Source organism: Trichoderma aggressivum, assembly GCF_033847375.1.
Source record: "Trichoderma aggressivum f. europaeum strain CBS 100526 chromosome Unknown scaffold_008, whole genome shotgun sequence".
NCBI classification, from domain to species: domain Eukaryota; kingdom Fungi; phylum Ascomycota; class Sordariomycetes; order Hypocreales; family Hypocreaceae; genus Trichoderma; species Trichoderma aggressivum.
Genome location: NW_026946374.1, coordinates 448,320 through 475,518, shown reverse-complemented (window position 1 = coordinate 475,518; position 27,199 = coordinate 448,320). Strand labels below are relative to the sequence as shown.

At 51.7% G+C, this 27,199-nt stretch overlaps 5 protein-coding genes across 5 annotated transcripts; all 5 read right to left on the bottom strand.

The window, feature by feature from the left end:
* Positions 1 to 808: 808 nt before the first annotated feature.
* On the bottom strand, positions 809 to 1,480 carry Triagg1_2994 (uncharacterized protein; the record flags this gene model as incomplete). The annotated part of the gene is made up of 2 exons (XM_062897236.1): positions 809 to 1,187; positions 1,314 to 1,480. 2 exons carry the CDS (start codon positions 1,478 to 1,480, stop codon positions 809 to 811), a joined length of 546 nt encoding a protein of 181 aa, XP_062758061.1.
* Positions 1,481 to 4,722: 3,242 nt separating this feature from the next.
* Triagg1_2993 (uncharacterized protein) lies at positions 4,723 to 5,453 on the bottom strand (the record flags this gene model as incomplete). The annotated part of the gene is made up of 3 exons (XM_062897235.1): positions 4,723 to 4,932; positions 5,044 to 5,289; positions 5,397 to 5,453. 3 exons carry the CDS (start codon positions 5,451 to 5,453, stop codon positions 4,723 to 4,725), a joined length of 513 nt encoding a protein of 170 aa, XP_062758060.1.
* A 4,041-nt stretch (positions 5,454 to 9,494) lies between these two features.
* Positions 9,495 to 13,789, bottom strand: Triagg1_2992 (uncharacterized protein; the record flags this gene model as incomplete). Its single annotated transcript, XM_062897234.1, has 6 exons — positions 9,495 to 9,602; positions 9,663 to 12,707; positions 12,800 to 12,861; positions 12,939 to 13,058; positions 13,519 to 13,539; positions 13,642 to 13,789. The coding sequence occupies 6 exons, from the start codon at positions 13,787 to 13,789 to the stop codon at positions 9,495 to 9,497; spliced, it is 3,504 nt and encodes a 1,167-aa protein (XP_062758059.1).
* A 4,231-nt stretch (positions 13,790 to 18,020) lies between these two features.
* Triagg1_2991 (uncharacterized protein) lies at positions 18,021 to 18,866 on the bottom strand (the record flags this gene model as incomplete). The annotated part of the gene is made up of 3 exons (XM_062897233.1): positions 18,021 to 18,252; positions 18,330 to 18,402; positions 18,650 to 18,866. 3 exons carry the CDS (start codon positions 18,864 to 18,866, stop codon positions 18,021 to 18,023), a joined length of 522 nt encoding a protein of 173 aa, XP_062758058.1.
* Positions 18,867 to 19,865: 999 nt separating this feature from the next.
* On the bottom strand, positions 19,866 to 23,556 carry Triagg1_2990 (CAZyme family AA5; the record flags this gene model as incomplete). The annotated part of the gene is made up of 5 exons (XM_062897232.1): positions 19,866 to 22,500; positions 22,587 to 22,716; positions 22,825 to 22,961; positions 23,034 to 23,345; positions 23,417 to 23,556. 5 exons carry the CDS (start codon positions 23,554 to 23,556, stop codon positions 19,866 to 19,868), a joined length of 3,354 nt encoding a protein of 1,117 aa, XP_062758057.1.
* Between the last annotated feature and the right edge of the window lie 3,643 nt (positions 23,557 to 27,199).

Here is a 27,199-nt window from a genome sequence, read left to right as displayed (position 1 = left end):
GTTCAGCGGTGCTGTCGTTGTTCTCAGGCGAAGCTGATTTAATGAAGGGACTAGAATGAATCATGGCAGATTGTAGAGATTCAATACTAACAAAGCCAGGCATTTATTCTGGTTTCTAGTAATGTAAATGTCAAACAAAAACTCATACATATATAGGTACTTGCGAGAAGATAACAAACACGTGCAGTACGCGGCATCTGCAGAGCGTCATGTCCAAGTCCATCTGATAGGCCTTTGACTGGCACGCAATCCCCGCTGTCGTGCAGCAGAGAGGCCTCCGAGCACTGCCAGTCATGGCTGCATCATTTGTTACATGTAGACACTGTGGGGAGTATCTTGGAGAGCATCGCATTTTCGTCTGTTCGTCACGGCAGATGTAAACGTTGTTCGGAGCATGCGTATTAAAACTTGACTATCAGATGTGAAAGAAATGTACCAAGCCGAAAAAAAAATAAGAAGATAAAAAGGACACAAAGGCATATACTAGTCTTAGCTCAGGCTATTCAGCCGCTCCAAGAAGTAGTAGTTCAACGCCGTCGCATAAGGCATTCGTCAAGGCATATGCCGTTTCATCAGGGTTAATAGCCTCTCGCGTCCCATTAAAGCAAAAAAAGAAAAAGCAAAGTTGGATATCAGTCTCCCACAATCCCCTAGTCCCTACCGAAACGCCTGATTAATCCCATCCCATCCGTCTACCCTTTTTTCTTTTTGTGTTTCTTTGTGAATTTTTTTTTGTTCCTTGTGTGAAAGAGCCACCTTCGGGCCCTCGTCACTCAGCCTTTGGCGCCAGCTATTGCTTCACGCCACTTTACTTTCCTGGAGGCGGTCCCGCAGGAGGCTGATAATGGCCGTCGGGCTGATATGAGGTCTGAGGCTGCTGAACACCGTATTGAGGCTGGCCGGTCATGTATCCATCATGGGTATTGAACGTTGTGCCCGTCTGCTGATTGCCCACAGGTGCCTGACCGTACGGCGGAGGGCTAGTATATCCGTATCCTTCGCCATAGGGAGGCTGCTGCTGGGTGTAGCCGCCCTGGGTATATCCAGACTGGTAGTTGTTCATCTCGTAGCCGTTGTTGTTGTTGTTGTTATTGTTGTTGTTGTGCTTGTGGTTGCCAGAGGGACGACTTCCTTGGGCTGGGGCGCCACCCAACCAGCCGGTGCCGTACATGGGCGTCACACCACGTCTGCGATTGCGTCTTGAGATGCACCTGCGATGACGGCGATTAGTACAAACAAGGTATGCATAAATGGATAACAGCGAGGGGAAAAAAAGAGAATGATGAAAGGAAAACAAAGGGAAATCAACTTACAAGCAGCAGAACAAGAGAAACAATGCGAAAACGATGGCGATGCCAGCGAGCACCCATCTGCCCCAAAAGTACCACCCACTCTTGCGCCGACAGCCGATTCCATCGAAGAAATAGCCATATCCACAGCCGTCATCTCGCGCGAAAAGGTCCACCATTGTCGGGGCCATATTTGCAGATCGTAGTATTTAGGTAGAGGAGAGAGAGAGAGATGGAGAAAGAAGGTGGTCGCTTTCTTTTTCCGACGAGTTGATAGAAGAAGTCGACGATGGATGATGCGAAAAGAAGAAAGAAGAAAAGGAGGAGAGAGAAAGAGAGAGAGAGAGAGAGAGAGAGAGAGATAAAAACAAGGTTACGTGTATGGAACGGTTAGGGTTTTTCGAGGGTTGGCCAGAGTTTAAAAAATGCGTTGGCTTGGCCGCGTCCTGTCCTTTTTGTCTTACTTTTCGGGGTGGGCAGCAACCTGCAAAGCTGCGACTTGGCTTGTATGACGTTGGGAATCCCTGTGAATCAGAAGCCGGCGCCGTTCCCCTCTTTTATTATTCTTATTTTAGGTCGAGCGAGTACCAGTACAAGGGTTGTCGTCGTTGTGGCGTACTCGTAAGCAGTTTGAAGGAATCAATAGAAGAAGTCGAAAAAAGGAAAGAGAAGACACCGTCGCATTATATACAAAGGACCCGAGCGTATTTATCGCAATGGAAGGCATTGGAATCTGGAATTAAAATGGAAAAACCTGCGCTTGCCCTATGTCGGGCTCCTGGATTGCTCCAGTGCAGTGCCTTGAATTGAAGCCAGCCAGCCAGCAGTGCCACCGCACACGCCCGCCACTCGCTGGAGAAGGGGAGTGATCTGACGATGGCACATCACTGGGACAAGTTGCAAGTTGCAGCACTGCCCGCCGCATTGATGCCAGACCCTCTTAGCGTGCTTATTCCGAGGGTGCTTCTGTCGCAGCGTGACGGATGAGCTGCCAAGGGCCCATGTCTAGAGTCTCGCAGGATTACACATCGAATGGGTACCTCGATGCTGCTCCTTTTGTTTGATCATCCATCCATCCACCCAGCAAAACGCTGCAAGCATCCAACCATCGCCATGTACCGGTACTGCCCCGACTCTGAGCAGCCGAGGAAATAAAGCATGGACCTCACACCACCAGCACACCAGCCACAGCGCACACGAGCTTGGCTCCCAAGCAAAAGCATCCGATCGTGCAACATCCACACCCGCATCCGCATCCAAACAAACCACGGCATCCGGCAACAAACGCTCCGGCGCTGCCAGATTTTGACAGCGCACTACTTTCACCTCGGCACCCGTTAGTGCGTATGTGTACTCGTATGTACAGTTACTCCGTTGAACCGTTGATGAGGTTGAAAGCTCCGGCCTTTGCCACTTCTATGTTCTTGTCCGACTCCGCGTGGGGTGGCTGTGCAGGAACCACAACTTCTCCATCTCATCCAATCACCATCTGCGAAAACAATTGAGCTCTCCCCAGTCCCCTCATCCAGCGGGCCAAGGCTCCAGCAATTCGGTTGGCGCTGTTCAAGACGCAATCGCAATGGGGAATACGACCAAAGGTGCTAAACTTCGACGGGTTCTAGAAAGAAAAGAGCAGAGCATGTACATTCTTCTTCCTCTCCATCTGACGTCGGAAGCTAAGCCCTGCATGCAATGACAAATATTCGCTGCGTCTGCTCTGCCTTGTTCTCCATCTTGATCCGTGGTACCCAGACCTCCAAAGCCCCATCACCAGCCAGCATCGGTTGCAAATATACTCCGTAATTCCACTCCATCGCGTCTGGCAGCCTTTTCTTCTTCTTCCGTTTCGCAAACGAGGCTGCTCCATAAAAAACCCGCCCGCCGGAACCTTAAAAGCCTGCGACCGATCAATGGTTTGTGATTATATCATCGACCCCGGCTTATGACGCATTCGCGATTCCTGGCGCGAGTCCTAAGCCATGCGCCAAGGAGCCCAAGAGCCCTTCCCGGCCATGCCCGTATACGCCAACACGCCTCTGCTTTGCTCTGCTGTGCTCTGCTTTGCTGTGTACTTGGGTCAGTGTCAGCCTTTGGTCCGTTGTGTATACTGCAGAGGCTCATCGTTCAAATACGCCTCTTTCCTACTAATTTACCTGCTAGCACAAGGCCGCCAGGCACAGCAAAGGGCGCATTGCTATCAAGCCATCAACACCAAGCTGTTTTCGTCTTGATGTCAATGCCTTTATCAAATTGTTCAACACTCAGCCTTCATCATCTGACTGCTATGCTCTGCCTACCCCGGATCATGCCCCATTCGTACAGTAAGTATACGAGTAGTAGGTAATTGTTGAAATAGGAAATAGGAATGTGCCGACTCCTGTTTCTGTAAAAGCCCCAGCTTTGCCAAAGAGGGACACTTTTCCTTTGTCAAAGGACCGAATTAGGAAATAGTAGCCGTCTGTTCTCGATAGTCTCACCTTGTCTATATTCCTGCCCTTTGTTTTCTTCTTTTTGGATCCGATTTCCAGATCAAGAGTGACTCCGCAAACCTCCTAGGAAACGGGGGGCATCTTTTGCGGCATTCGCTGCCATCGCTGCATCTCGTTCCAAACCCACCTCGTCTGATGCCGCTGCATCCGTCCGAATTTTTCGGGCTCAAGACTGTCCGATGAATCAATCGACGCGGGGTAGCCCGAGGCTCTGATGAGTTAATCATGCTCAATTCTGCCATTCGAGTAGCATTCACGACCTTGCTTGTTGATTCAATGCTAGTGATGGTATGCCGTTGTATTAGTTGTTTTATATTGTACAGGAGCTCCAAATGTGCTCGTTTCGCATGCCAGGTGAGAAATGCCACCAAATAGACGGTCATTCCGTCATTCTCTCAAGAAAAGGAATGAATGAAAAAAACAAAAAAAAAAAAAAAAAAACAAAAAAAAAAGAAAATAAGCATATAGAAACTAATAGTCGGCTTTGCGCGCGATCATGACAGACAAAGACGCCTTTTCTCCCAAGACTCCGTGCTCGATTCCGCTTGCGTAAGGAGAGTGGCTGCCAGGTAAACCGTCCTTTTGCCGTGTACTCAAAAACCCAAGAATATCATCCAAAAATACCAAAAAGGAGGGTATAAGAAGTAAAACCCGTTCTTCCAAAGTCAACCCTATCCCAGTTCGCCACCGGTGCAAAATTGACTTGCTCGTTCATCGTCGAGAATAACGTATAATGTTAGGCCGTAGGTTGTGTTGGTTAGGAAATGTGTATCATTATCTGCGTTTGTCGCCAGATTTTCTCGATTTGAAGAGATAGTGTCTTTTCACAAGTTTCAAAGGGAAACTCAAGGACCCTTCGTTTGGCCACGCCAGCTTTTACGGTTTGCGCTATGTGTGCAAACCAAAACAAGGCGAGGATAAGAATGCGCCAGAAGCGTAGTACTTTATACTTTGGGGAAGGAATATCGGTTTCGTCGCATCTCTTCGGCCTTTTTCATATTGAGCTCAGCAAATTGTTGGGCTTGTTGCCTCTGAGCCAAAGCGTTAATCTTTTCGCGCGCTCGCATGAGGCTGCTGTTGTCCTGCTGCTTGAGCTTGGAGCGGATGTCGTATAGAGCCATGAGGGTATTAGCTCGCTCAAGATCGTCATCGTACTAGAGGAAGAGCAAGCTTCGGTTAGTTATACATTGCAAGTAGGTTTGGGGGAAACTCTAGTTATGAAATTTTCTCTCCGAGTTTCAATCAAAAGGCAGCGCGCAACTTACATTAGAGGGTTGGGGGGTGCCGGGAGTGGAATTGGCGGCAGATCCCGATTTGGGCGAGTTGATGAGAATGCGGCGGCCCATCTTGTCGAATTTGGGTTGCATAGCAGCCTCGGAAGACCATGCGCGCCTCAGGCCGGACGATGGCCTCTGCTGCTGCTGAGAAGATGCGTGAGCGTCGTTTTTAATGAGTTCGGCCTGGATGGCGGGGAGGTTGGCGTTGATAATGGCGGTAGCGGCCGCAGGTTCCTATTATTGAAATAATAATTGTCAGACAAGGTAAAAAGAAAAAGAAGAAGGAGGGATTATTTTGCGGGCGATGTCGAGGAATGGGGGGAGGCAATGGTAAGACATACAGCTGCGCCGAGATTGCTCAAGTCGGCGAGGACCTGGGACAGCTGCAAGCTCTCCATTTTAGTATCGATTCCCTCTCGTGTGTTGTATAATTCTGTTTCTGTCTCGGCGGGAGGGATCTAGTACGGAGCGCAGCGGTCGGCGAGTTTGGAGATTGGATGTCCTCCTAGCAGGCGCATAAACGAGTAAGATGGCGTGTGCGGCCGGGAGCAGCTGAAAAGGTTCAAAAACCGAGCGTGGACGAGGTGCAAGAATCTGCGACTGAGCTGGAGGGAAAGCCAATAGGAGCGGTGTTGTTGAGGAAGGTGGAAGAAGCGAGGATGAATGAGGGAGAGGAGAGAGAAGAAGAAGAAGAAGAAGAAACCAAAATGGCCGAGAAAAGTCAAAGACACAGAGCCAAAAAGGTGCTGAAAACAGGAAGCCTGTTTGGCCTGGAGCGGGGACTTGGGGGATCCGGCAGATTGCCACCCGAATCCATCAAACTCTGCAGCGCTACCAGACAAAAACTGGAGGCTCGCTGAGACTTTTTGCGGGGGCTCCCCAGCGCTGTTGCAGCCCGCTAGAGCTCCCCTGCGATTTGATTTCTCGGCTCCACAGATGCCGCGTGGTGGGCTTCTTCCGTATTTCAAGGTTTCAAGTTGAAAACTGAGATCGTACATGTTTCTTTTAGTTTCATCTTCTTATCAGATTGTGGTCTACCAATCATTCCACTGCGCCCAGTTTCTGCAAGCTATTCCCTCCCCTTGCGTCCCTTTGCTTCCATAGGCCCGATCTCTTTAGCTGCCGCCCTATGGATTGGCAGCATTGCTATGTCGCCAGCTTACGGGGAAGCGCAAGGATGGATCAGCCGGCGGCAGGGAGCTTGGACACCAAAGACGGGAATCTTTCTGCCTGTTATGTTAGTACAGGTACTGTACTTCGTACTCCTGCTTCGTACCTACAGTACTGCACCTCGTAATCGACTCGTCAACGATAGCGAAAAAAAAAAGTCTGACCGATTGCGGCACTCGCCAGGCAAAGTTTCAGGGGCCCTTGCATGTACGGGCATGACGGGATAATCCCTCCGTTCCGCATTGATACGATATGATGCTGATGCTGATGCTGATGCTGGTGCTGATGCCGGAAGTACTTGGTGAGCACGAGACCACCTGCCGGTACCTGTTTCTGCACTGTGCAGAAATACGAACCATGTAAAGAGAGAATCGGGATAAACAGACGAGATGACTTCAACTGTTATGCAAGCCTCAGCTGATAAGCCACCGTGTCTGCGTTAACTTAACATTCGACGGCTCAACTTGTTTTGTTTTGCGCGCGCAACTTCCACTTCTTCCGTTTTCCCATCAAGTTCCATCCCATCCCATCCATCCGGGCGCTACAACTGACGGCCGACGCGGAGAAAGTAGCTTCTCAGTACTGCTGCCACCAAGCTGGTACAAGTGCGCCGTCCATTTACCCGCCCAGCCTCCAGTCAACAACATCGGAGTTTCCCCCTCACGAACCAAGAATATGCCTGCATGCTGCATTAGCACCTGCTTGTTGGTACATGGCTCGTTTTCTCTGCACAAACCGGTTCTTCATCTTCATTCACTGCATCTTGACTTTCCCGTGCGGCGTCCGATCGGATGTTTTGCGCTGGCTGACATCAGCATAAGAAGCCACACGGCAAGAATTCAAGACACCAATAGATTTACTAGGTAGGTAGAGAAGGCGTCAAGCAGCAATTCTCTTCCATCCAGCCTTCCTTGAGTGCAGCACTAGATATAGTTTTCTTTGCCTGAAAAATCAAATCTCAATGTGTTGATGAGCTTCGAGTGGTCCATTAACCCAATATTCGGGGTTAAGGTCAACACTCTGTGACTGGCCCAATAGTTCATGATTACAGCGGAAAGTACGTATATCGGTGGCAGTAATTCATTTAGGTCTTAATGCGCCGTTTATTACAGGAAATACTAGCCAGCACCCCAAGTCTGCAATGAAGTCTTGGATGTAAAGCTAGGTAATTTATATACTAGCAAGTGGTAATACCAGAAACGAGACAAATGTAGCTACAGTAGCAGATGCTATTTCATCCTCCTCGCCATGTTTTCCATTCCCATGCCCGTTGTAGTTGTACGTGACGGTGCACCAAGAGTGAATTTGCCTCAGGACACGGTAGTTTGGTTTGTGTTTCGGTTAGGCTTAAGAGCGTGGGAAAGAAGAGAGTTGAGGAAAAATATATACTGTGGCGTCGAACTCGTTCATTAGGACAAAACTTGGCAATGTAATCGAGTTGCTGGCATTTGCGACATTACTCGCTCTTGTATGGATTTTCAACAAGTGCAAGTCCCTCCATCTTCTCTGTGGTGGTTTGGGCTTGAGTGGTTTTAGTACGCTATAGCAAATGAGAACAAGGCTGGATATGACATTGTTCTTACCCATTGTGAGAATTCTTCTCTTTTGGCTATGCTTCTCAGTTATCAATTTGAGGCCGCATCAATAAAGGGAACAACTAGCTAGCTCCTCAAGATTAAGTAGCAGTCACTGGGATACTGTACAGCCAACTTGGTGAGTTGGCTAGCAAATTCCTTCAGCAACTCTTTTGCTTCATGTAAATTGCCCAACAGGAATGCATATTCAAGTTTGTAGAAACCAAGTCGATGAAAGTACGTCAAGATGTCATATAAATCCCACCAGAAAAGCTGAGTAGACGAAGGCGACGAGTAAAGGGAAGTTCGCGCCGTATGTAACGTAACAACACAAGAGAATCAAAGACCAACTTCACTACATTGTACATTCTTGCTTCAACCTCTCATGATTAGCTCTGCAATCTACTACCTAAGCCCTCCATTCAATTACCTTACTTGTACGTAGAGTGAATACAACATTTTGAATCAACTACAAATAGACAGCCTCTCCTCGCCTCTGAACCTCTGCCTAACAACCAAACCAAAATCTCCATTTCCACACTCTCAATCCCAAACACATACACAAAGCCCAATAACAAATCCTTCCCAACAGACCCGAAAACTCACCATAGCTCTACATTTCTCCTCCATAATCCACATCGCCCGACCTGCAAACATGACCACCCATCCAATATCCACACCAAACAAACACTCCCAACCACGGCCTCATCATAGACAACCCCCAAACAACGTCCCCAACCCACCTCACCAACAACCTCCAACAACCCCCCCTTCAAAACTAAACACCCTCTCCTCCCAAATCCTCAACAGAACCTCTCACGCATGGAAATCCTTCCAAGAGCGCTCCCTCGCCAACGACCAACGCTACCACCTCGACACTTTACTCTCCACCAAGAACAAGCGTAGCTCAACTTCTCAACCTATTATAACATCATCCCCAGTCCCTCAACAAGGCTCCCCTCGCCAGTCCACTCCATACCCAGAGACCGACCCAATAGTTTCGCCCATATTACGTCAAACCTCCGCCCACGAGCCCTCCCTACGGCATAGACCTGAACTTCTCCCTCTTCCCTCCACTACTCCCGATCTGTCCCAAGCCGTTCGCGTCATGTCATACCAACCAGGCAATCGTCCAGCCATACAGTCCCCGTATTACTTGCTAGTCTGTGTCCCTATTGGAAACATTGCCCAATATTCAACACATCGCCGCCCATCACCATCGAGCCACCGCGTCATCCTATATTGTCCGTACCGTCCATATCATACAACCATCCCAAATGCTTCATCTCCGGGAGACATAGCAAGTGAAGAGCTGTCGGTGGAATTCACTGCAAGGGGACAACAACCTGGGCTCTCTTCAATTCATTTGTTTCCATTTCTTTCTTGATATTTTTGGGTAATCACATGTTAGTTCATAATATCCATCATTTTACGTCTAGCCAAGGCGTATGCGGGACACATCTTTGCCGAAGAATAGTCGGAGGAACAAATAATTTAACTGATTGTATTTCATATCTTTCTGTATAGTCATACTGAATAACGAGGCCGATAATCAATTTCTTCTCCACCACACGCCAGTTGTGCTAATTCATAGGGAAGTATTTTGCTTTTTACCTGTTTGCCCGGTCCAAACAGCCCGTTGAGAAGCACCATAGAGTGTCAGACAACCCTTCTACCTACACTTTTGTAATAAACTTAGGACTTTGTGATTCTGCACACCAAGTCTGAGCCGTCGACGGAATCGCCCTCCTTGACTTGCAGACTGGCAACCTTTCCGCTATGGGGTGCTGAGATAACCATTTCCTGTCATCACTGTTAGCAACATTCTTTCACGCAATCGAAAGGGGGGGAAGGGAATCGTACCATCTTCATGGCTGACAGAACAGCAAGAGGGTCACCCTTCTTGACTTCGGAGCCCTCGTGAACACGAAGCTCAACCAAGACACCGGACATCGGGGCACCGACCTGGCTGGAGTCACCAGGATCAGCCTTGGGGCGGCTAATGTTCTCAACAGCAGCCTGCTTGTCGGCGACAGTAACCTGTCGGACCTCGCCGTTCATCTCGAAGAAGACCTCGCGGAGACCAGTCTGCTCGCTCAGAGGACCAATGGCAAGAAGCTTGAGAATGAGGACCTTGCCCTTTTCGAGTTCCACGTTGAACTCTTCTCCAATCGCAGGTCGAGAAAGGAAGTATCGAGTCGGCACAACTGACAGGTCGCCAAACTCAGCCGTGATCTTCTTGTAGTCCTCAAAGACCTTGGGGTACATAATGTACGAGGCAATGTCGCACTCGGTGACGGGCGCACCGAACTTCTTGCCCAAATCGCGCTTGACCTTGACGAAGTCGACGGGCTCGAGGTAGAGACCAGGACGCTTCTCCAGCTTCCGTCGTCCGCGAAGGGCATCTGTGCGGAGAGGCTCGGGGAAGCCACCGTAGGGTTGGCCCATCAGACCCTCAAAGAATTCAAGCACCGAGCCAGGGAAGTCAAGCTCAGAGGCGCGAGCCTTGACGTCCTCGGGAGACAGCTTGTTGGACACCATGAACTGGGCAAGATCACCAACGACCTTGGAGGTAGGGGTAACCTTGACGATATCGCCAAGCAAGTCGTTGGCATGCTCATAAGCCTTCTTGGTCTCAAGCCACTGGGATCCAAGTCCGAGCTGGGAAGCCTGGAACATCATGTTGGTCAGCTGTCCACCAGGAATCTCGTGCTCGTAAACCTCGGGATCGGGTCCGGCAAGATGGGCCTCGAAGGGAGAGTAGAGCAGACGCAGCTGAGACCAGTAGGTGTCAAGAGCGCGCACTTGCTTGGGGTCCAGACCGGGGTCAAGGTCGCTGCCCTCCAGAGAGGCCAGGATGGCGTTGATGCTGGGCTGGGAGGTCATTCCAGACAGGCTGTCGGTGGCGGCATCGACAGCATCGGCACCAGCCTTGGCGCAAGCAACCATGGAGGCAACACCCGTTCCGGCAGAGTCGTGGGTGTGAACGTGGATCGGCAAGTCAGGGTACTTCTTGCGGATGCCGCCAATCAGGAGTTCGGCAGCGTGGGGCTTCAGCACACCGGCCATATCCTTGATACCAAGAACGTGGATATCGAGGGCAACAAGCTTCTCGACAAGGTCCATGTAGTAGGCCAAGTTGTACTTCTTGGTGGGGTTGAGCATATCACCAGATATGCAAACAGTACCTTCGACAACACCGCCAGCCTTGTGAACGGCCTTGATGCCGACTTCCAGCTGGGTGATGTCGTTCAAGGCATCAAAGACTCTGAAAATGTCGACACCGTTCTTCTTGGCCTGCTCGACGAAGTGCTCAATGGCGTTGTCGGGCAAGGAAGAGTACGCCACACCGTTGGCTCCACGAAGAAGCATCTGGAAGGGGATGTTGGGGACCAGCTCACGCATCTTGCGCAGACGATCGAATGAATCCTCGTGGAGGAATCTTAGAGCAACATCAAAAGTGGCACCACCCCAGCACTCCAAACTGTAGAGGTTGGCAAGTGCGTGGCTAGTCTCCTTAGCGATGCCGAGGAGATCAATGGTTCGGACACGGGTGGCCAGCAGAGACTGGTGGGCATCTCGCCATGTGGTATCCATGAGAAGGCAGCCCTTGTACTCGCGAACAGCCTTGGCAAAGGCCTTGGGGCCTTGCTCAAGAATAATCCTTCTCCAACCCTTCTGGGAAGGCTGGCTGACGTCAATCTTGTCGCCGGAGGAAGTGAAGAGCTCAGGGGGGATGATCTCGCCCTTGAACTTGGGCTCACCAATCTGGCCCTTGATAGAGCTGCCGTTGACGGCAACATCTCCGAGATAAGCCAACAGCTTCTGTGCACGGTTCTGGCCGCCCACGAGGTCGAACAGCTGCGGGGTATCGTCGATGAAAGTTGTCCAGCAATTTCCATCAATAAAGGTGGGGTGTGTCAGAAGAGAGGCCAGGAAGGGAATGTTGGTCTTGACACCTCGGATACGGAACTCAATGAGGGCACGGAGGACTTTTCTGCGAGCGATTTCGTAAGTGCTTCCGTGGGCTGTGCACTTGACCAACATGGAGTCGTAGTGGGGAGTGATGACGGCACCAGCAAAGCCATTGCCACCGTCGAGACGAACACCGTTACCACCGGCAGATCGGTAGACCTCAATCTTTCCGGTGTCTGGTCGGAAGTTCTCCGCAGGGTCTTCGGTGGTGATACGGCACTGGATGGCAAAGCCACGAGTGGAGATTCGGTCCTGGGTAAGGCCGAGCTGAGCGAGAGTAGCGCCGGCAGCGATCTGGATCTGGGCAGCGACAATGTCGATGCCAGTGATTTCCTCGGTAATGGTGTGCTCGACCTGAATACGGGGGTTGATCTCGATGAAGTAGTAGCGGTTCATCTGGTCAACCAAAAACTCGGCAGTGCCTGCATTGCGGTAGTTGACAGACTTGGCCAGCCTGACAGCATCGTTGAGGATGGCATCTCGGACTTCGGGGGGGAGATCCTTGGCAGGAGCAATCTCGACGACCTTTTGGTGTCGACGCTGGACAGAGCAGTCACGCTCGTACAAGTGGACAATGTTGCCGTGGTTGTCACCGAGCAGCTGGACTTCGATGTGCTTTGGCTTGTCGAGGAATCGCTCGACGAAGACAGTGCCGTTGCCAAAGGCAGTCTTGGCCTCGGAAGTGGCTCGCTCGAAGCTCTCCTTCAGGCTCTCGGCATCGCGAACAACTCGCATACCACGGCCACCACCACCGTAGGCAGCCTTGATGATGATGGGGAAGCCGTACTTGTCGGTGAAGGTCTTAACCTCCTCGTACTTTTCAACGGCGCCCTCAGTGCCGGGGACGACGGGGACACCAGCAGCAATGGCGAGCTTGCGAGCAGAGACTTTGTCGCCAAGAGCATCAATGACATCGGGAGTAGGGCCAACAAACTATAACGGGCATCAGAGTCAGCTTGATGTTGAAGAAAATAGAATGGCCAGAAGAGGTTGGAGTAGGTATAGGATGCAGGCCAAAGACTTACAATAAGACCGGCCTTTTCGACGTTGCGGGCAAATGTAGCGTTCTCGGATAGGAACCCGTATCCTGAATGATATCAGCATCAAATTATTATTTTTAAAAAAAAAAAAATCAAAAAGAAAGAATGGAAAAAAAAAACTAACCAGGATGAACCAGCTGAGCGCCGTGCTCAACAGCAATCTTGATGATCTCGTCGCCGGCGAGATAAGCTCCGACAGGGGTGTACTGGCCTCGCTTGCCAATGACGTAGGCTTCATCGGCCTCTGGGAAAACAAGTCAGTACAGGCACAGAGTCTTGCGCGGGGCACATCTAAGGAGAGGTCCTCATACTTTGACGGTGCATGGAGAGTCGGTCCTCATAGCTTTGGAGGGGGAAAAGGTCAGCTAGTCTTTCTCAAGACGGCGTCGGGATTATTTCATCGGAGTTGCCTATTATTCACCTGAAGACAGCGATTGTGTGTAATGACAGCTCGTGGGCCTGCGAGGAGGGGTAAGCATTTCTTTGCGGTAGCGGCGGACAGAGGGACGACTGACTGTTCTGAAAATCTATTCGCGATGCGCAAATGCGCGTTAGTACCACTGAAATGCGTCGCTATAAGGGGAATAGGAATGATCATGAGTCGAGGCTGTTTTTTTCTGGTTCAAACGTACTCTGATGGCTGCGCGAGGGGGTTAGCAAAGAGCTCAGTTACGCGACAGGCCATGGTGGGGTTGTTGACTTACGGATTTCACCACGGTTGGCAACTATTCAGCGCAGCAGCAGTCACAGGTCAGCAACAGTCTATTGTCGCCTCGGTCTCGCGCCAATTGGCACCGGCCGAGGCACCTCTGAAAGCCGCGACTCACCGAGAATCTTCTTCAGTTGCATGATGCTGGAGTTTGCGCGGATGTGGTGGATGGTCTGCGCCTCCTTGGGCTCATCGATGTCGTCGTCCTCGAAGACATCGTTGAAGGTCAGCGCCTGCTGAGGGTGAGGAGACGGAGTGCCGGCCATGGTGGGCAGGTCGGCACAAGACAAAAAAACAATCAAAAAAGATGCTGGCCCAGAATGAGGATCTGAGGAGAGGGAAAAGAGAGCAGCTCAGCAAAAAGGATGGCTCGAGGGAAATGGCCGGATCGGCTGCTTTTTATGACGGAGAAGCCACAAGCTCGGCCGGTTTGGTTTGGGGGTAGGAATTATGGAAGGGCTGGCGGGGTCTGGCGCTGTGGAAGTGGGGGCGGGGTCTCGAGTCACAGCGACCAGCGCCGGAAAGTCAAAGCTTCAGGCGGCTTGTGACGCTGATTGCGTCGGTGCAGGCGGGAGTTGAGAGAGATGGAGCTCAACAAGTTTCCGATTACTGGGCACTGTGCTTCCCTTGAGTGTTCCATTACTAGTAGTACCTGTAACCTGTCTCAACTGATGGCCGAGGCTATCAAGGTGCCAAGCATGGAAGTTGGTAATCCAAGCATCAAATGACTCTCCCGACTATGTAAGCCAAGAGATATGTACGCAGTACATGTATCCAACAGCGCAAAGAGTGAGAATGACAACAGAGGATCAACGCCGCCGCAATCAATACATCTACATGAGCATTGATCTTGATCTCCGCGGCAAGCCAGAGCCAAAATCTCCGAGCCACCGCGAGCAGGATCGAGAGTGGACCGAGCGCAAGCAAGCAACTGAGACGCCAACCCATCTTGACGTACGTGATGTGACATAGACCAGACACTCTCCAGTCCATGAGCGCCCACTCTGGCTCGCCCACGCGAACACATGGCCTGCGGCAGATGCGTCCTTACGTTATTCGCTGTAGTGCCTCGTTTGACCTGGGACAAGATTGGCGGTACATGGTAGTATAAGGAGGGGGGGCAGGAAAGGAATCTAGGAATATGGCGGCTACGGCGTTGGAGCAAAATGGACAGCACGGCGTTGGATGGACAAAAGGATCAACCGAGTACTACTGTATCTTGTCTCAGCTTTTCCATGGCGCCTCGTCAGCTGATGGACCTGTCGGTGAGACAAGGAGCAGAGCAGACATTTGGTGTTTAACCTGCTGTTTTACCAAGAGGCTTGGCCGCAAGCAGACGTACAGAACAGGAGATGAGGGGGAGCTGTCTGTCAAACCAAAAACTCTGCGCCCACCCGAAACCAAGAAAAATAAAGCTACCTACAGAGAGAGGAAGTATTGGATGTGACAATTGAGGGTGTGTCTCGAAAATGGCTCTCTTCAATTTCTCTCTCTGTCTCTGACTTGGTCATTTCATCATCTTCTTCTTCTTCCCTTTCGGTTTTGGCTCTTCTTACACCCATCTCATCTTATCATGAGCTACCAAAGCCATAGTGCAGAGTCATTCCCATTACATACCAGATTTTCCTCCCGCCAGATGGGGGACCTAAGCTTGGTCGTTACCAACTAAAACCAACTTGTATCACCATTAGCTCGACCAAATTCCAGCTCAAAACGGGCGGAGCCTCTCCCTCCGGCCAATCAGCCCGCCGGGATAACGCAGCCTCTTACAAGTTTGGCGCTGTTATATTAAGCTTCGTCCCCAGAGCGGGATGCCTGTGCTCTCTTCCATGTTTCTGCGTAACTAAATCTGCGCAGTACCCGGCCTAGCGGACGGTGCGAGATGCTACATTGCCAGATTCGCATCCACCAAGAAAGCTGCTGAGATGGATGGAGCTTTTTGAGGCAACATGGCCATCAGCCGCCGTTGTCGCAGTCTGTGTCTCTGTCTTTTGGGAGCTGCAACTCGTACAGTATCGTATCTACAAGTGTCTAGCACGCCCCGGAGCTAGAAGTGCTTACCGCTTCTCGCCCAACCGCAAGCACTTTGGATCTGGATCTCTCGTGCATGAACTCCGTTCACAACCAGAAAGATGACCGCCCACTGCTTCCCAGTCTCACCAATCCCGGTGCTGCCTTTGGTCCATTGGGAAGCAAACCCCTCAACTCTCTCTCTTCCTCGCGCGCGTCCTCCTTTTTCCCTCGTCTGATGCTCCCTTTTACCGAGGATCAGAACACCATTGGTTTTTTTTTTTCGAGCAAAAGCTCGCCTAGACGCGGCTGATGCATGGGAGATTCGGGAAATGTCGACACGACTTCACTTCGTCCCAGCCCGATCGTTTATCGCCAGTCCGCGTGATGATCATCCGGTTTTGCCAGCATTCGCTTGAGCCGCGCCGTGTCTTCCTGTTGGTCCAGCTTGCTCGGCTCGGAGGAAGTGCCCGCAAAACGTAATTGCTATCGTAACGCCGGCCCGAGGGTGTTTGGCTGGGGGATCCGTCTTCGGATCCGTCGCATCTCAGGACCCCCCCGTATTTCCCAAGCAGGGTACTGTAGTATGGCTTCCAAGGGCCGATCTGGTTCCAAGGCGGCGCATCTTGCAGATGTACTCCGTGTGCAAAGAAGGGGGGAGAAAACGTTGAGATGCAACCCGAGATCTATCTACCTAACCTAACAGGCGCCCCCCCAAATCCCGGGCTGACGAATGAGACAACCCCCCGCCTAGTTCGAGTTCGGCGCATGAAGCCGACTTGCACTACCCTCAAGCCATCTGGATATCGCCATCTACAGTAGCGCCGGTGGAGGTTAGTGAAAATGGGCGCCCTGAGTCGGCTTATTGGCCGTGGCTGCTGGTGACAGAACTTGGGGATCTTTAGTCTACTCGTATGTGGTCACTGTAGTTGAAGATTTTTCTTCTCTCTTGCTCGCACATCATAGCCATGGCCGATATCCAGCAGGGCCGATTAGCGTGCCTGGTTATCGCACCCCCCCAAGACAAATCCCGTCGCCTAAATCGAAACATTGAGCGAATGGCAATCATCCGCCTTGCATCTTAGCAATTTCCATTGTTGTACTAAGCCATTCCGCTTCGGACGGAGTCAAGATTGTGAATAGCCATCTTGAAAAAAAAAGAGCGAAATTTCTCCGACGTCGGATCCTCCATTGAGCTCAACGTAGCCATGTAACGTAGACTGAAGTCATCATGAGTTATTCATAACTCACAGTCACCGAAATTGGTTTCTTGGCTCCATCATTAGTAGCATTACAGTAGACAATGTGGCAATTCCAAGCTGCCTTTTTTTTTCTCATCTCGTGAGACGTGACCCATTCCCCCTTCCACTGTATTACTTCTGTATTACTCCTGTACACGCACATCTCCAGGCAGGGCTGTACACGCACATCTCCAGCCCTGCCTCGTGCTCGTCTCAACAGCAGCACATGAATCATTCCACCAAAACATCCGTCACTCCCACCATCCTTGATTGGTTTAGGTCCTCGAATAGCCTGCTTCATTATACGTCAATCCACCATTGTTTGTAATACCTCATAGCGAATATCCGTTGTCACGATTTCCTAGGTAGCCAGCCTTTAACCCCGGTTAAAAGAGGATAGCCTCGGTGCAGCCTTGCTGGGAAGTCCCGAATCGCAGCGAACATCCCGTATGTACTTTTCTAGATGTACTCTCTGCTCCGTCATAGGACTCGGCATCTTCCTTGACCCCCATCAACCTCAAATCATACTTCTTTTTTCCAGAAGACAGAAACGAAGCATGTCAGCCACTGTCACTGTAGACTGGCCCACATGACGCAAACGCCCAAAGCAGCTACTCCAGCTATGCCTACCAGGGCAACACGTCTACCAACCTTTTGTCTATCATGCCTGAGACATTGGATGACACAGCTCATGGCCCTCTCCAAAACGATGCCGTGATTGCCTCCGACTCTGAACTGCAAAACGTCCACGGATCGATCTCTGACCGCCATCTACCACCACTTATGGCTTAGTACAGGTAATGCAAGGCACAAACACCACGTGCTATCACATGCTGGCTCCAGAGCTACTCAGTACAATGTTATTACAAGAACGGACGTTCATCTCACTTTATGCTGCGTCCACGCTCTTCCCAAGCATTGATCCCGTTCTATTATCCAGCCTTGCTGTTTTGTCCAACCTCCTTCAGCCCTCAAATATCTTCAACAAAAGCATCCAGAGAAACAAGCATATGACCCAAGGGCTACAAAATCTCCAGCGCATAAGAGAAAGTCTATAAGTCACTTCAAACCCCTAATCTCAAGATGCAAACTCCTCGGATTAACCTCTCATCGACCCCAGTCCCACTGCGATATACTAATACCGCGAACAGCGTCTTCTTCCTTCCTCCTCCCACGTGACGCTATCCGTCTGTTAATCATCTCAGTCCCTTTTACTCAAACAGAGCTCCCGCTTGTTCAATATTGCTTATTTAAGAGGAGATGTCTCTTTGCCAGCATCAGCACCAGCTTGCAGCGCAGCCGCCTCCTTTCCGCCCCATTTGTGCCATGACAGGTATCGGTAGCCCTGGGTCAGCTGCGCCGCCTCGTTGACGACGTGGCATCCGAACAGAAGGAAGTTTCTGGGGGTAACGGCAAGAGAGTATCGCATGAAAGTCGCAGAGTAGATGACAAGGGCGCCAGTCATCTGTCCGGAGATCCTATACGACGAAACGAGAGTGATTAGCAAATGGGCCGGTATCGGCGGGAGAGTAAGCTGCAGGGGGAGCTTTCTTACAGATCAGGGCTCTTTTGCGTGTCCAAAACGGCGGCAATGGGAATGCCAAAGTTCGATACAGGTCCCCAGAAGTCTATTGGCGACGTAGTGTTAGCTGATGGCTTCTGCGGGAACCAACATATTCAAGATCGCGTGGGTGCTCGGCAAAAGGGCTCGCTCCTTGGGGGTGACAAGGAACCGCAAGAAATCGAGCAAGAAGCATTTTTGGCGCGATGTTATCGCCAGAGAACAGTTTCTCCCTTAACTGCCGCGCACACCAGGCGCCTTTTTTTGGGCTCCGATAAAGGAAACAAAGAAACTCGAAAAGGGTTGACACGTACGAGTCGAGCAGATGTAGCTCACCGTCGGGTTGGACCGGATCTTGGCGTTGATGGCCTTGACGAAGGCAGCCATTTTGGAGAGGATGGACGAGAGATGGTTCGGGACGGAGGGAAGACGTTGGGACTGGCCGCTGAGGCTATTTTTCTCGAAAGGATTGTTGGAGGGTGAGAAAAGGTCCGATCTCGTCTCGTTGTCAGCGGTGTTGATTTTACCCATGTCGGCCGAAATTTGGAGGCCGAAGAAAGACGGCAATGCGGGTCACGTGCTTTGCGGCCTACGATACGACGCAAGGTCCTGTATCTGCTATCAATTACTACTAACCTTACCTGTAGCTGCAGTGTTTTTTTTTTTTCCAAAATATAATTACAATTGTGTTTAATTAAATGGTAAACAGCTTCGCCATTATGCTCATTGATTCAGCAAATACATTGATGAAGCATGTGGTATGCACCATGAAAGCGAAATAAGCATAGCAGTACCGACCGGTTCTAGTGCGGCCCCAATTCAGGTACGGAATGCAGGATTACCCCAATACAAGGGAAATACTAGCCAGCACCCCATTTCTGCTATCCAACATACCAAATCTCAAAGTTGAAACTACATTAGGTAGCTAGGTAAGTAAGGAGTAATAATATCAGAAGATAGATAAACATGGCTATACTAGCAGATATTATAAAAAAAAAAAAGAGAACTAGCGATAGTAGCAGACACTAGAATAAATAATCGATAGTAGCAGAAAGTAGAAACAGCAGCAGATATTTGAAGAGTGAATATATCTATAAAATGCAGTTGCCAAGGTATACAGCTTCTCATATACATCAGGACCAAACTATATCACAAAACAAAGTTGAAAGAAATCAGATAATTTGCATTCATTCATTCATAAAACGACCTATCCTGACAAAGCTCACCATCAACCTCATGGCTACCGTCTTGACGAAACCGGGCAAAAAAAAAGAGAAGAAAGCAGAAGCTTCATGTCAAATGATACTCTTCATGACAAGCGACAAAATAACGTTCTTGGGGGTATATTATTCTTGTTTTGTCTCTGTGGCCCTTTTACCCCCATTCCCGATTCTATTACCATGGGTTACCTTTACAATACAGGCAAGCCTAATCCCTTTCCTTAAACCAAGTTTCTAAATTAGAGTAGTAGCTTCAAGAGACGATCCTTCATATCCAAAACAAGAAAAATAAAACAATCCATCAAATGCACTAAACACCTGGAGTGGTGAAACCAGTACCCTTGGGCCAGTTACCGACCTGGGCCGGGTCACCGCCAATGCGGACGTATACACCAACGGCAGGGATACCGCCGTCCAGAATGTAGAACTGGTACCACCCGGGAGGAGCAATGTACTTGGATGGGGGAGAAGTAACAGTGCAAGTGGTGCCAGTGCAGGACACGTCAGGGAAGAGAGTGCGAGCTCCCATGGAGTTGCCGTGAGTGCTAGTGACAGCACCAAGCAGAGAAGCCTGGATAGGGCCATTTCGAGCAGCGGCACCAAGAGTGACGGTAATGGGCTTGCCGTAGCCCCAGTCCTTGTTGGTGACGGTGAAAGATGGGCGAGGCTTGCCGCTCTTCAGATAAGGAGGGGTGAAGGTCTCGACACGGTACTCCTCGGGGTTGACATCATCCTGCGGGTCAGAGCCGGAGACAAGCACGCGGCCGTCCAGGAGGGTAATGGCCTCAGAGTGGTACAGACGAGCGACGGTAGTGTTCGCCATGACAGTAATACGGAAGCCGAGGGGCTTCTGAGGGTCGTAGAGAAGAGCGTTCAGGTTGGGGTCATTAGCAAGACCGAATCCAGCAACACCGTGGTGAGCACCGTTCATGATAATGTATGTGCCATCGGGAAGAGGAGCGATGCAGGGCATGACTCGCTGGGAAGGCATGCGCTCAAGGGCCCAGGTAGGGTTTGCAGCATCGGGGTAGGTGCTCACGCAGTTATCTATAGCATTCGAGGCACCCTCGGTAGAACCACCGCAGATGAGAATGTTGAGGGGTTCAGTAAAGGGGGCGTGCATGGGCAGCAAGACAGCGGTTCCCTCAAGGGGGTAGGTTCGTCCACCAAGAGGATCATTAACTGAACCAGGAATGTTGGGCAGAGTCTTGATGGTGGCAAAAGTGTTCTCATCCAAGATGCGAGCCTCGTTCCAGTAGGCAACAAAGATGCCACCAGAAGGAAGAACAGTGCAGAAGGGGTACAAGTTGTTGGGGTCGGTACGCTCTAGCCACTCCATGTAGAGAGGTGCGGTGCCAGTAAAGGGGAGAATCTCAAGGGTCGGGACGGGAGCACTGTTGGATCCCGTCTCACCACCGATGACGAGCACGGAGCCATTGGCCATGTTCATGGCAGTGGGATACCAGCGGCCGTTTTGGAGCTTCAGAATGTCGACGTTCTCTTGCCAGTCGTTGGTGCCGTTGACACCAGGGGAGCCGTTGGGGGTATACAGGCGGACACCATAGGTGGAATCACCAGACCATCCTCCGACAGTAAGCTGTCGGCCAGCCTTGTCGGGAAGAGTGACACCTCCAGCACAGAAGATATCGGTCTTGACGTGCATCTCTCGCCATGCAAGCTGGTACTGGTTGACGAGGGACAGGTCGAGCTCATAGGCGCCCGTAGAGTTGGGCTCACCAGTGCCCCATTTCTCAAGGAAGGTGACCTTGCCGGTGATGGATTGGGTGGTCATCAGGGGAATGCAGACACCGCCGATGAGCTGCTCGTAGGAACCGGCAGCGGCAGTGCCAGCAGCAGGGAAGCTCCAAGAGTAGAAGGGTGCTCCGGTCCAGAAGTAGGTGCTGAGGCGAGAACCACCACCGCAGATGGCGCTGGCATTGCCCGGGCAGGGCACGCCGCACTCAGACTCGGGCCTCTTCGTAGCACCAGAGGTCTTGATGTTCTCTGGGTCGCCGCAGTAGCACTCCTGACCATACTCCAAGCCGGCAGCCATGTAACCAAATTCGGCACACTGGTTAAGGCACTGCGAAGGGGTCATGGTGTTGGCGAAGATGTTCTGCCAGAAGAAGGTACGCTTCTGGTTGACATTGTCTTCGTAGCAGCCCTGGTAGGTCCAGTTACCGACTTGCTGGATAGGTCCCGGAGGAGCCTGGACGGCCGGGACGCCCTTGGAAATGATGCTCATTCTGCCGCCGCCGCCACAGATTTCGGTAGCGTCACCGGCGCAAGGAGTGTTGCAGTCGGCCTGGTTGGTAGCTTTAGCGCCGCCGTTGACGATATTGTTACCGCAGAAGCACTGCTTGGAGTACTCAGCACCGGCAATGGTAAATCCCTGAGAGGCGCAGGATTGTACACAGGACTCGAGGGTCAGGTCAGCATCGTCGGGGAGCTGGGTATTAAGAATGCGTCCATTGACTCCGTCCACGTAACATCCATAGGACTGCCATCCCTGAGGGAATCCAGTCGGCTGCGTCGTAGCTGAAGTGGTGGAGGGGGGGACGGCGGGCCCCGATGAGGTACCCGTACCGGGAGCATTGAGCGAGTAGACAGACAATCGGTTACCGGCGCCACAATATTCACAGTCTTGACCGCTGCAAGTCATGCCACAGTCGGATGCCTTGGTGAGCTTGGAGCCGCCGCCAAAGGAGTTGCCGCAGTAGCATTCTCGGCTGTACTCGACTCCAAAGTATGTGTAGCCCACACAAAAGGTCGCACAGCTCTCCAAGGTCATGGCGTCATCCGCATACGTCTTGGCAGCGAGGGCCCGTGAGTTTGTTCCTTCGGTATAGCAGCCGTACCAGTTGTATTTGCCTATCAGAGCCGGCTGGCCAGGACAGGCACCAGTCTGGGCGGGCTGGACTGCAGAAGTGGTGCCAGTTCCGTCGCTGCACAAGCCATGTTAGCATATCTGCAATACGAGAGGATCGCCGCTATCCTAGCTTCTTTCATCGTCTGGCTTCTGCCTGCTTACCGGACGGAATTGAGGCCGTAAATGTTGAGGTGGCCGGGTCCTCCACAGTACTCGGTCTGGTTGCCGTTGCAGGTCATTGTGCAGCCGCTTGTCGCCGGCAGCGCACCATTGGAGATTGACTTGCCGCAATCTGCATGTCGGAATGAATCACCAGTGGTCAGTTATCTCACAAAGGACGAAACATCCACACCCCGTCACACGAGGCGTGGTCGGCTTGGCGGGCGTCGGGATCACTCACAGCACTCTCCACCGTACTCGACACCAGCAAAGGTATACCCGGCAGCCTTACATCCTGATGTACAGGCGGCCACGGTCATCTGGGCATTGGCAACTCCACCATAACCAAACGTCAAAGCTCGCCCAGTGGTGCCCTCACTGCCAGCATGTGTTAGCATTGATTAGATTCGGCCTCGAGGCTAGCTGCATGCTTAGGGCTCGCAAACTTACGAATAGCATCCCTTGGATAACCATCCATCGGGGCCTGGGTTGACCTGGGGACCTGTGATTTGAGTCGTCTTATACAAAGTAAGGCGGCCGGGACCACCACACGCCTCGGTCGAGTTACCACCGCACGGGGCATTGCAGTCGGTGGCAGTAGTATTTACACCTCCCGTTGCAAGGGTAGAGCCGCAGTAGCATTGGGTGAAGTACTCTGTTCCGGCGTAAGGGAAGCCATGCTCAAAGCAATAAGTAGCGCACTCCTGGTTGGTCATTTCATCATCCGTGATGGACGCGCTGCCAATTGTACGCCCAACATCGCTGTTTTGCTCCAGTCAGCATAGGCAATGCAAGGCTAAAGTTTGCCAAGAGGGGAAAGGAAGACGCCGTACATGTAGCATCCCTGGTATGTCCAGCCATTGTCCAACGAGGGCGGCGCAAAGAGAGCGCGCTTCTGGAGCTCCTGGGCACGGCACGACGTCAGAGAGAGCAGAGAGATCGACAAGAACGAAGCCGCCGGAGAAGGCTTCATGGTTGCGGGTTGTGGCTCTCGCCAATGGCAAGAGGCAGCAGGGGAACGAGTGATGTAGCAGGCCCAAACCAAAAGAGAGTCGGCTTAGGGTGGAACGAGAGAGAGAAGAGAGGGACAGCAGCGTCCAATTGCGGATAACCCCCAGCTTCTTGTACTCGGCGAGGACATGTTGCTACGATGGCGACCCAGGGACAGAAGAGCCTACCTGGGACTCGGGAAAGAGGCTAATGGGGCTGAGGCGGCAGGCCGGAGACTTGGCGTGGTTCCAATATGTTTTCGCAAGTTGACACGGCCAGGATCGAGACTCGACCTACAGCAGGTTGAACCTGAGCCAAGAGCTGGGCCATCATGCCATCCCAGGCTACCCAGCAAAGCGCGCGCAGGGGGACAAGGAGCCACTCACACAGAACAGAGCAGAGAGAGGGTGCTGGTGCTGGATCCGCCGTACGAGCACGCATGAGCAATTGTTTGTCCATCCACGCAGAACCAGAATCCAGTAGGGCGCGTATGCAGGCGAGAGCCACACCCCCCGTCCCGATCCAGGGTCGGTCAGCCGGAGTCGAGCAGCCTGAGCTAGATGGAAGTGGCCGATTATCAGGGACGGGTCCTCGCTGTTCTTCAGCAGAACTGCAGCCAGCCGGAGAAGCAGGGAGAAGCCAGCCAGACAGACAGATGGGCCAGGTCACGAGACGCCATCTTCAGCATCGTGAGGCTTCTTCAGCAAGGCCAATGTCCGTCTCCAATGCCGGAGCCGAGACCAGACAAGACAGACCCCCGCAAGGCCAGCAAAGAGCCAAAGCGTCCCGATAGAAGGCTGCGGGTAAGTAGTGGGGGAGCTGGATTGGATCACGGCGCTATGATGCTGGTGCTGGGTGGGAGGATCAAGGATTGGTGAAAAAGAAAAAATATTCCAGGCACGAGTACAGGTACGAGCACAGGTACGAGTACTGTACAGCGCATCGACTGGCGCCAGAAATACGAGGCCAGGCACGGCTCGGCACTCCGGGCCATCCATCCATTCGATGCCTCTAGCGGTGCTAGCGATACAGGCACAGCACTAGCAGAGCTTAGCAGCGTTGGCTAGAAGTTTCTCACGGCTTCAACAAGCCCGGCCAGGGACAGGGCCCTCCATTCCATTGTGTGCATACGAGTATTGGGCATTGGATCAAAATGTGATCAAATGGATGTGTTGGACGGTGTTGGATGGTGCCTAAACACCACCTACTATACTTAGTAATGTAGAGTAAGTGTGCATGTACTCGTACTCGTACGCTCACGGGTAGTACCTTATGTAGGAGGATTACTGAACTCGAATCAATGCTACCATCCATCCCACACGCAGCAGCTGAACACCCGGTGGTACGACTATTTGATCATCCGGGTGCCTGCCTGGGAACTGTGCAGCCACCGGAGATGCTTGGGCCAACACTGCATGTGCGTGATAAGATGCGGCATGCAATCACACTGAGTCTCTCTTGTCTCCCCCGGGATTAATGTTGGGGTCAGTCGATTCAATACCTGTACCTATTCTCGCGGCGTCGTGGGGCTGAGGTCCACGATGCCGGGGAATGACCTCAGGTGCTGGGGCGCCACAACGGGCCTCGAATATTGACACGGCACATGGAGCGAATCAAAGTTTAGGCTTAGGCTTAGATCCTAGCCTGCCCATGGCCAGGATCTCTCAAGTCTAAGCAACAATCCTCCGTATTACTTGGAATTATATGACGGATCGGATTCAACGCCTGACCTGATCTCTCTCAGCGCTAAGACGGCTTACAAGCAAAGCCAGTTTGTAGTAGACTTTTTACGAGACACGCACCGAGGCTCGTCGGCTGGCCGTCGGGGCTTTTGACGGACTTTGTCTCTCTCTGGCAACGATCCCCCTGGAGGGCTGCAAACATGCATGATAAGACTAGCCAGTGGGGGATTGGCCGAAGCTGAGGTGGCTCAGGCACAGTTCCCTCTTCAGGCTGAACTAAGGCACGAGGAAGAAGCCAGCGAGAAGAAAAAAAAATTAAAAAAGGGCCGCTTAGTATGTGGATGGGAAAATCGGGTGCGATTCACCGGCGTCGGCAGCCAAGTGGACGCCAATTTCTTAGTGTCGAGGGCAGAACGGGCAACAATCAGCGGAGGGCGAGAGCGTACAAAGTATACCTTATGGATGGATGTGCGTTGCGGGAGACCTGAAACATAATGTGGTGTTGAGTTTTGGCGTTGTTACCACCGTAATTTGGCGGGTTGGCTGTTGATGTTCCATTGTTTTCTCCTTGCCTTGCCGTTGCAGCTCTGCGAGATGTAAGCAATTGCAAGCATTGGAAGCAAGCAATTCAAGTACTCACAGCACTGTGCAGCACATGTACACATGCGGTAGCATCGAGGGCCATATCGTCATGCCACTTGTGAGCATTTCTAATTTTGTCGTGTCTTGTCGGCTCTTGGAAGCCGACTGACCATCCAACCACCAAACCAGCCTAGCCACACGCACGCACACTCACAGAAGTAATATTCCGTGCTGCTACATCAAGTACTGCCTTGATGAGCAAGGGATCCCCCATGCCGGCCCAGATAGACTTTGCACGTCCTGGTCTTGTCGTGCATCTCCCTGGGCTGCTATTGACCGGGTACTGCTAGTAGTAGTAGTATAGTAATAACCTAGAATAGTCCAATGCAAGGAAGCGAGAGTGTCCAGCTCGCTGGCTTTGTCCCAAACCAAACCACATGGAGACGCTCCCCTCCCAGTCTGTAGACCAAAGGTACTCGTACTGTACATTACAGTCATGACAGACACTTGCCAAGTGCTTATTTGTGGGCAACGGATTCCGCGGTCCGTCTTGGCAACTGGACAATGCATCGAGTCTTTGGTTTTTAGCTGGAGAAAACAACAATAAAACTCTATTGGCGGAGTGGTCAGCACCGGTTCAAACTAATTCTGCCAGGGGGGGAAGAAAAAAGAAGGGAAACAAAAAGAAAAACAAAAAGAAGAGAGGAAGAAAAAAAAAACAGAGACGTCACATTCAGGTGTCCAATCCTTGCCACCACTTTGGATGGATGTCTGTCTTGGTGCATGGAAAATGCCCCGCCACCGGAAAGCACAAAGACGGCGGTGCAGTTGATTCGTTTCTACTTTTTCTTGCTTGTGCAGACACAGACACGCACATACGAGCACACGCACCCACCGTTTCCCCTTTGCCATTACGAGTGCCCAGCATCTGCTATCCATTGCTATTCCACAGGGCTAATTCATGCAGGGCCAGCTCAATGCTACTAGTATTGCTCCCACTGTTGGATGCGAGAACTTGGGTCCAGATAGACATCCTTCGATGTTCCGGGCGTCTATTGGCCGACACCCGCTGGCCTCTTGCTCGGCAACGCTGGACAATCAATGCTCTTCAATGCTCGTATCGTATCATCCATTACTTACCTACAGGAGTATTTCTTCCAAAGAACCAACCACAGGCACGTGGAGTGCAGGGCCTCGGGTGTCGACGGTGCGGGCCCTTGCCCTCTCATCTCGTTCATCCATCTGGTGATGCCAAGGGCAATGGGGCCTGTCCTGGGCTAGAGATTTTCTTCCGAGCCCATCCCTCGCCCTCGCTCATGCTCATGCTCATGCTCATGCATGGCGCTCAGGCCGCATCTCGTA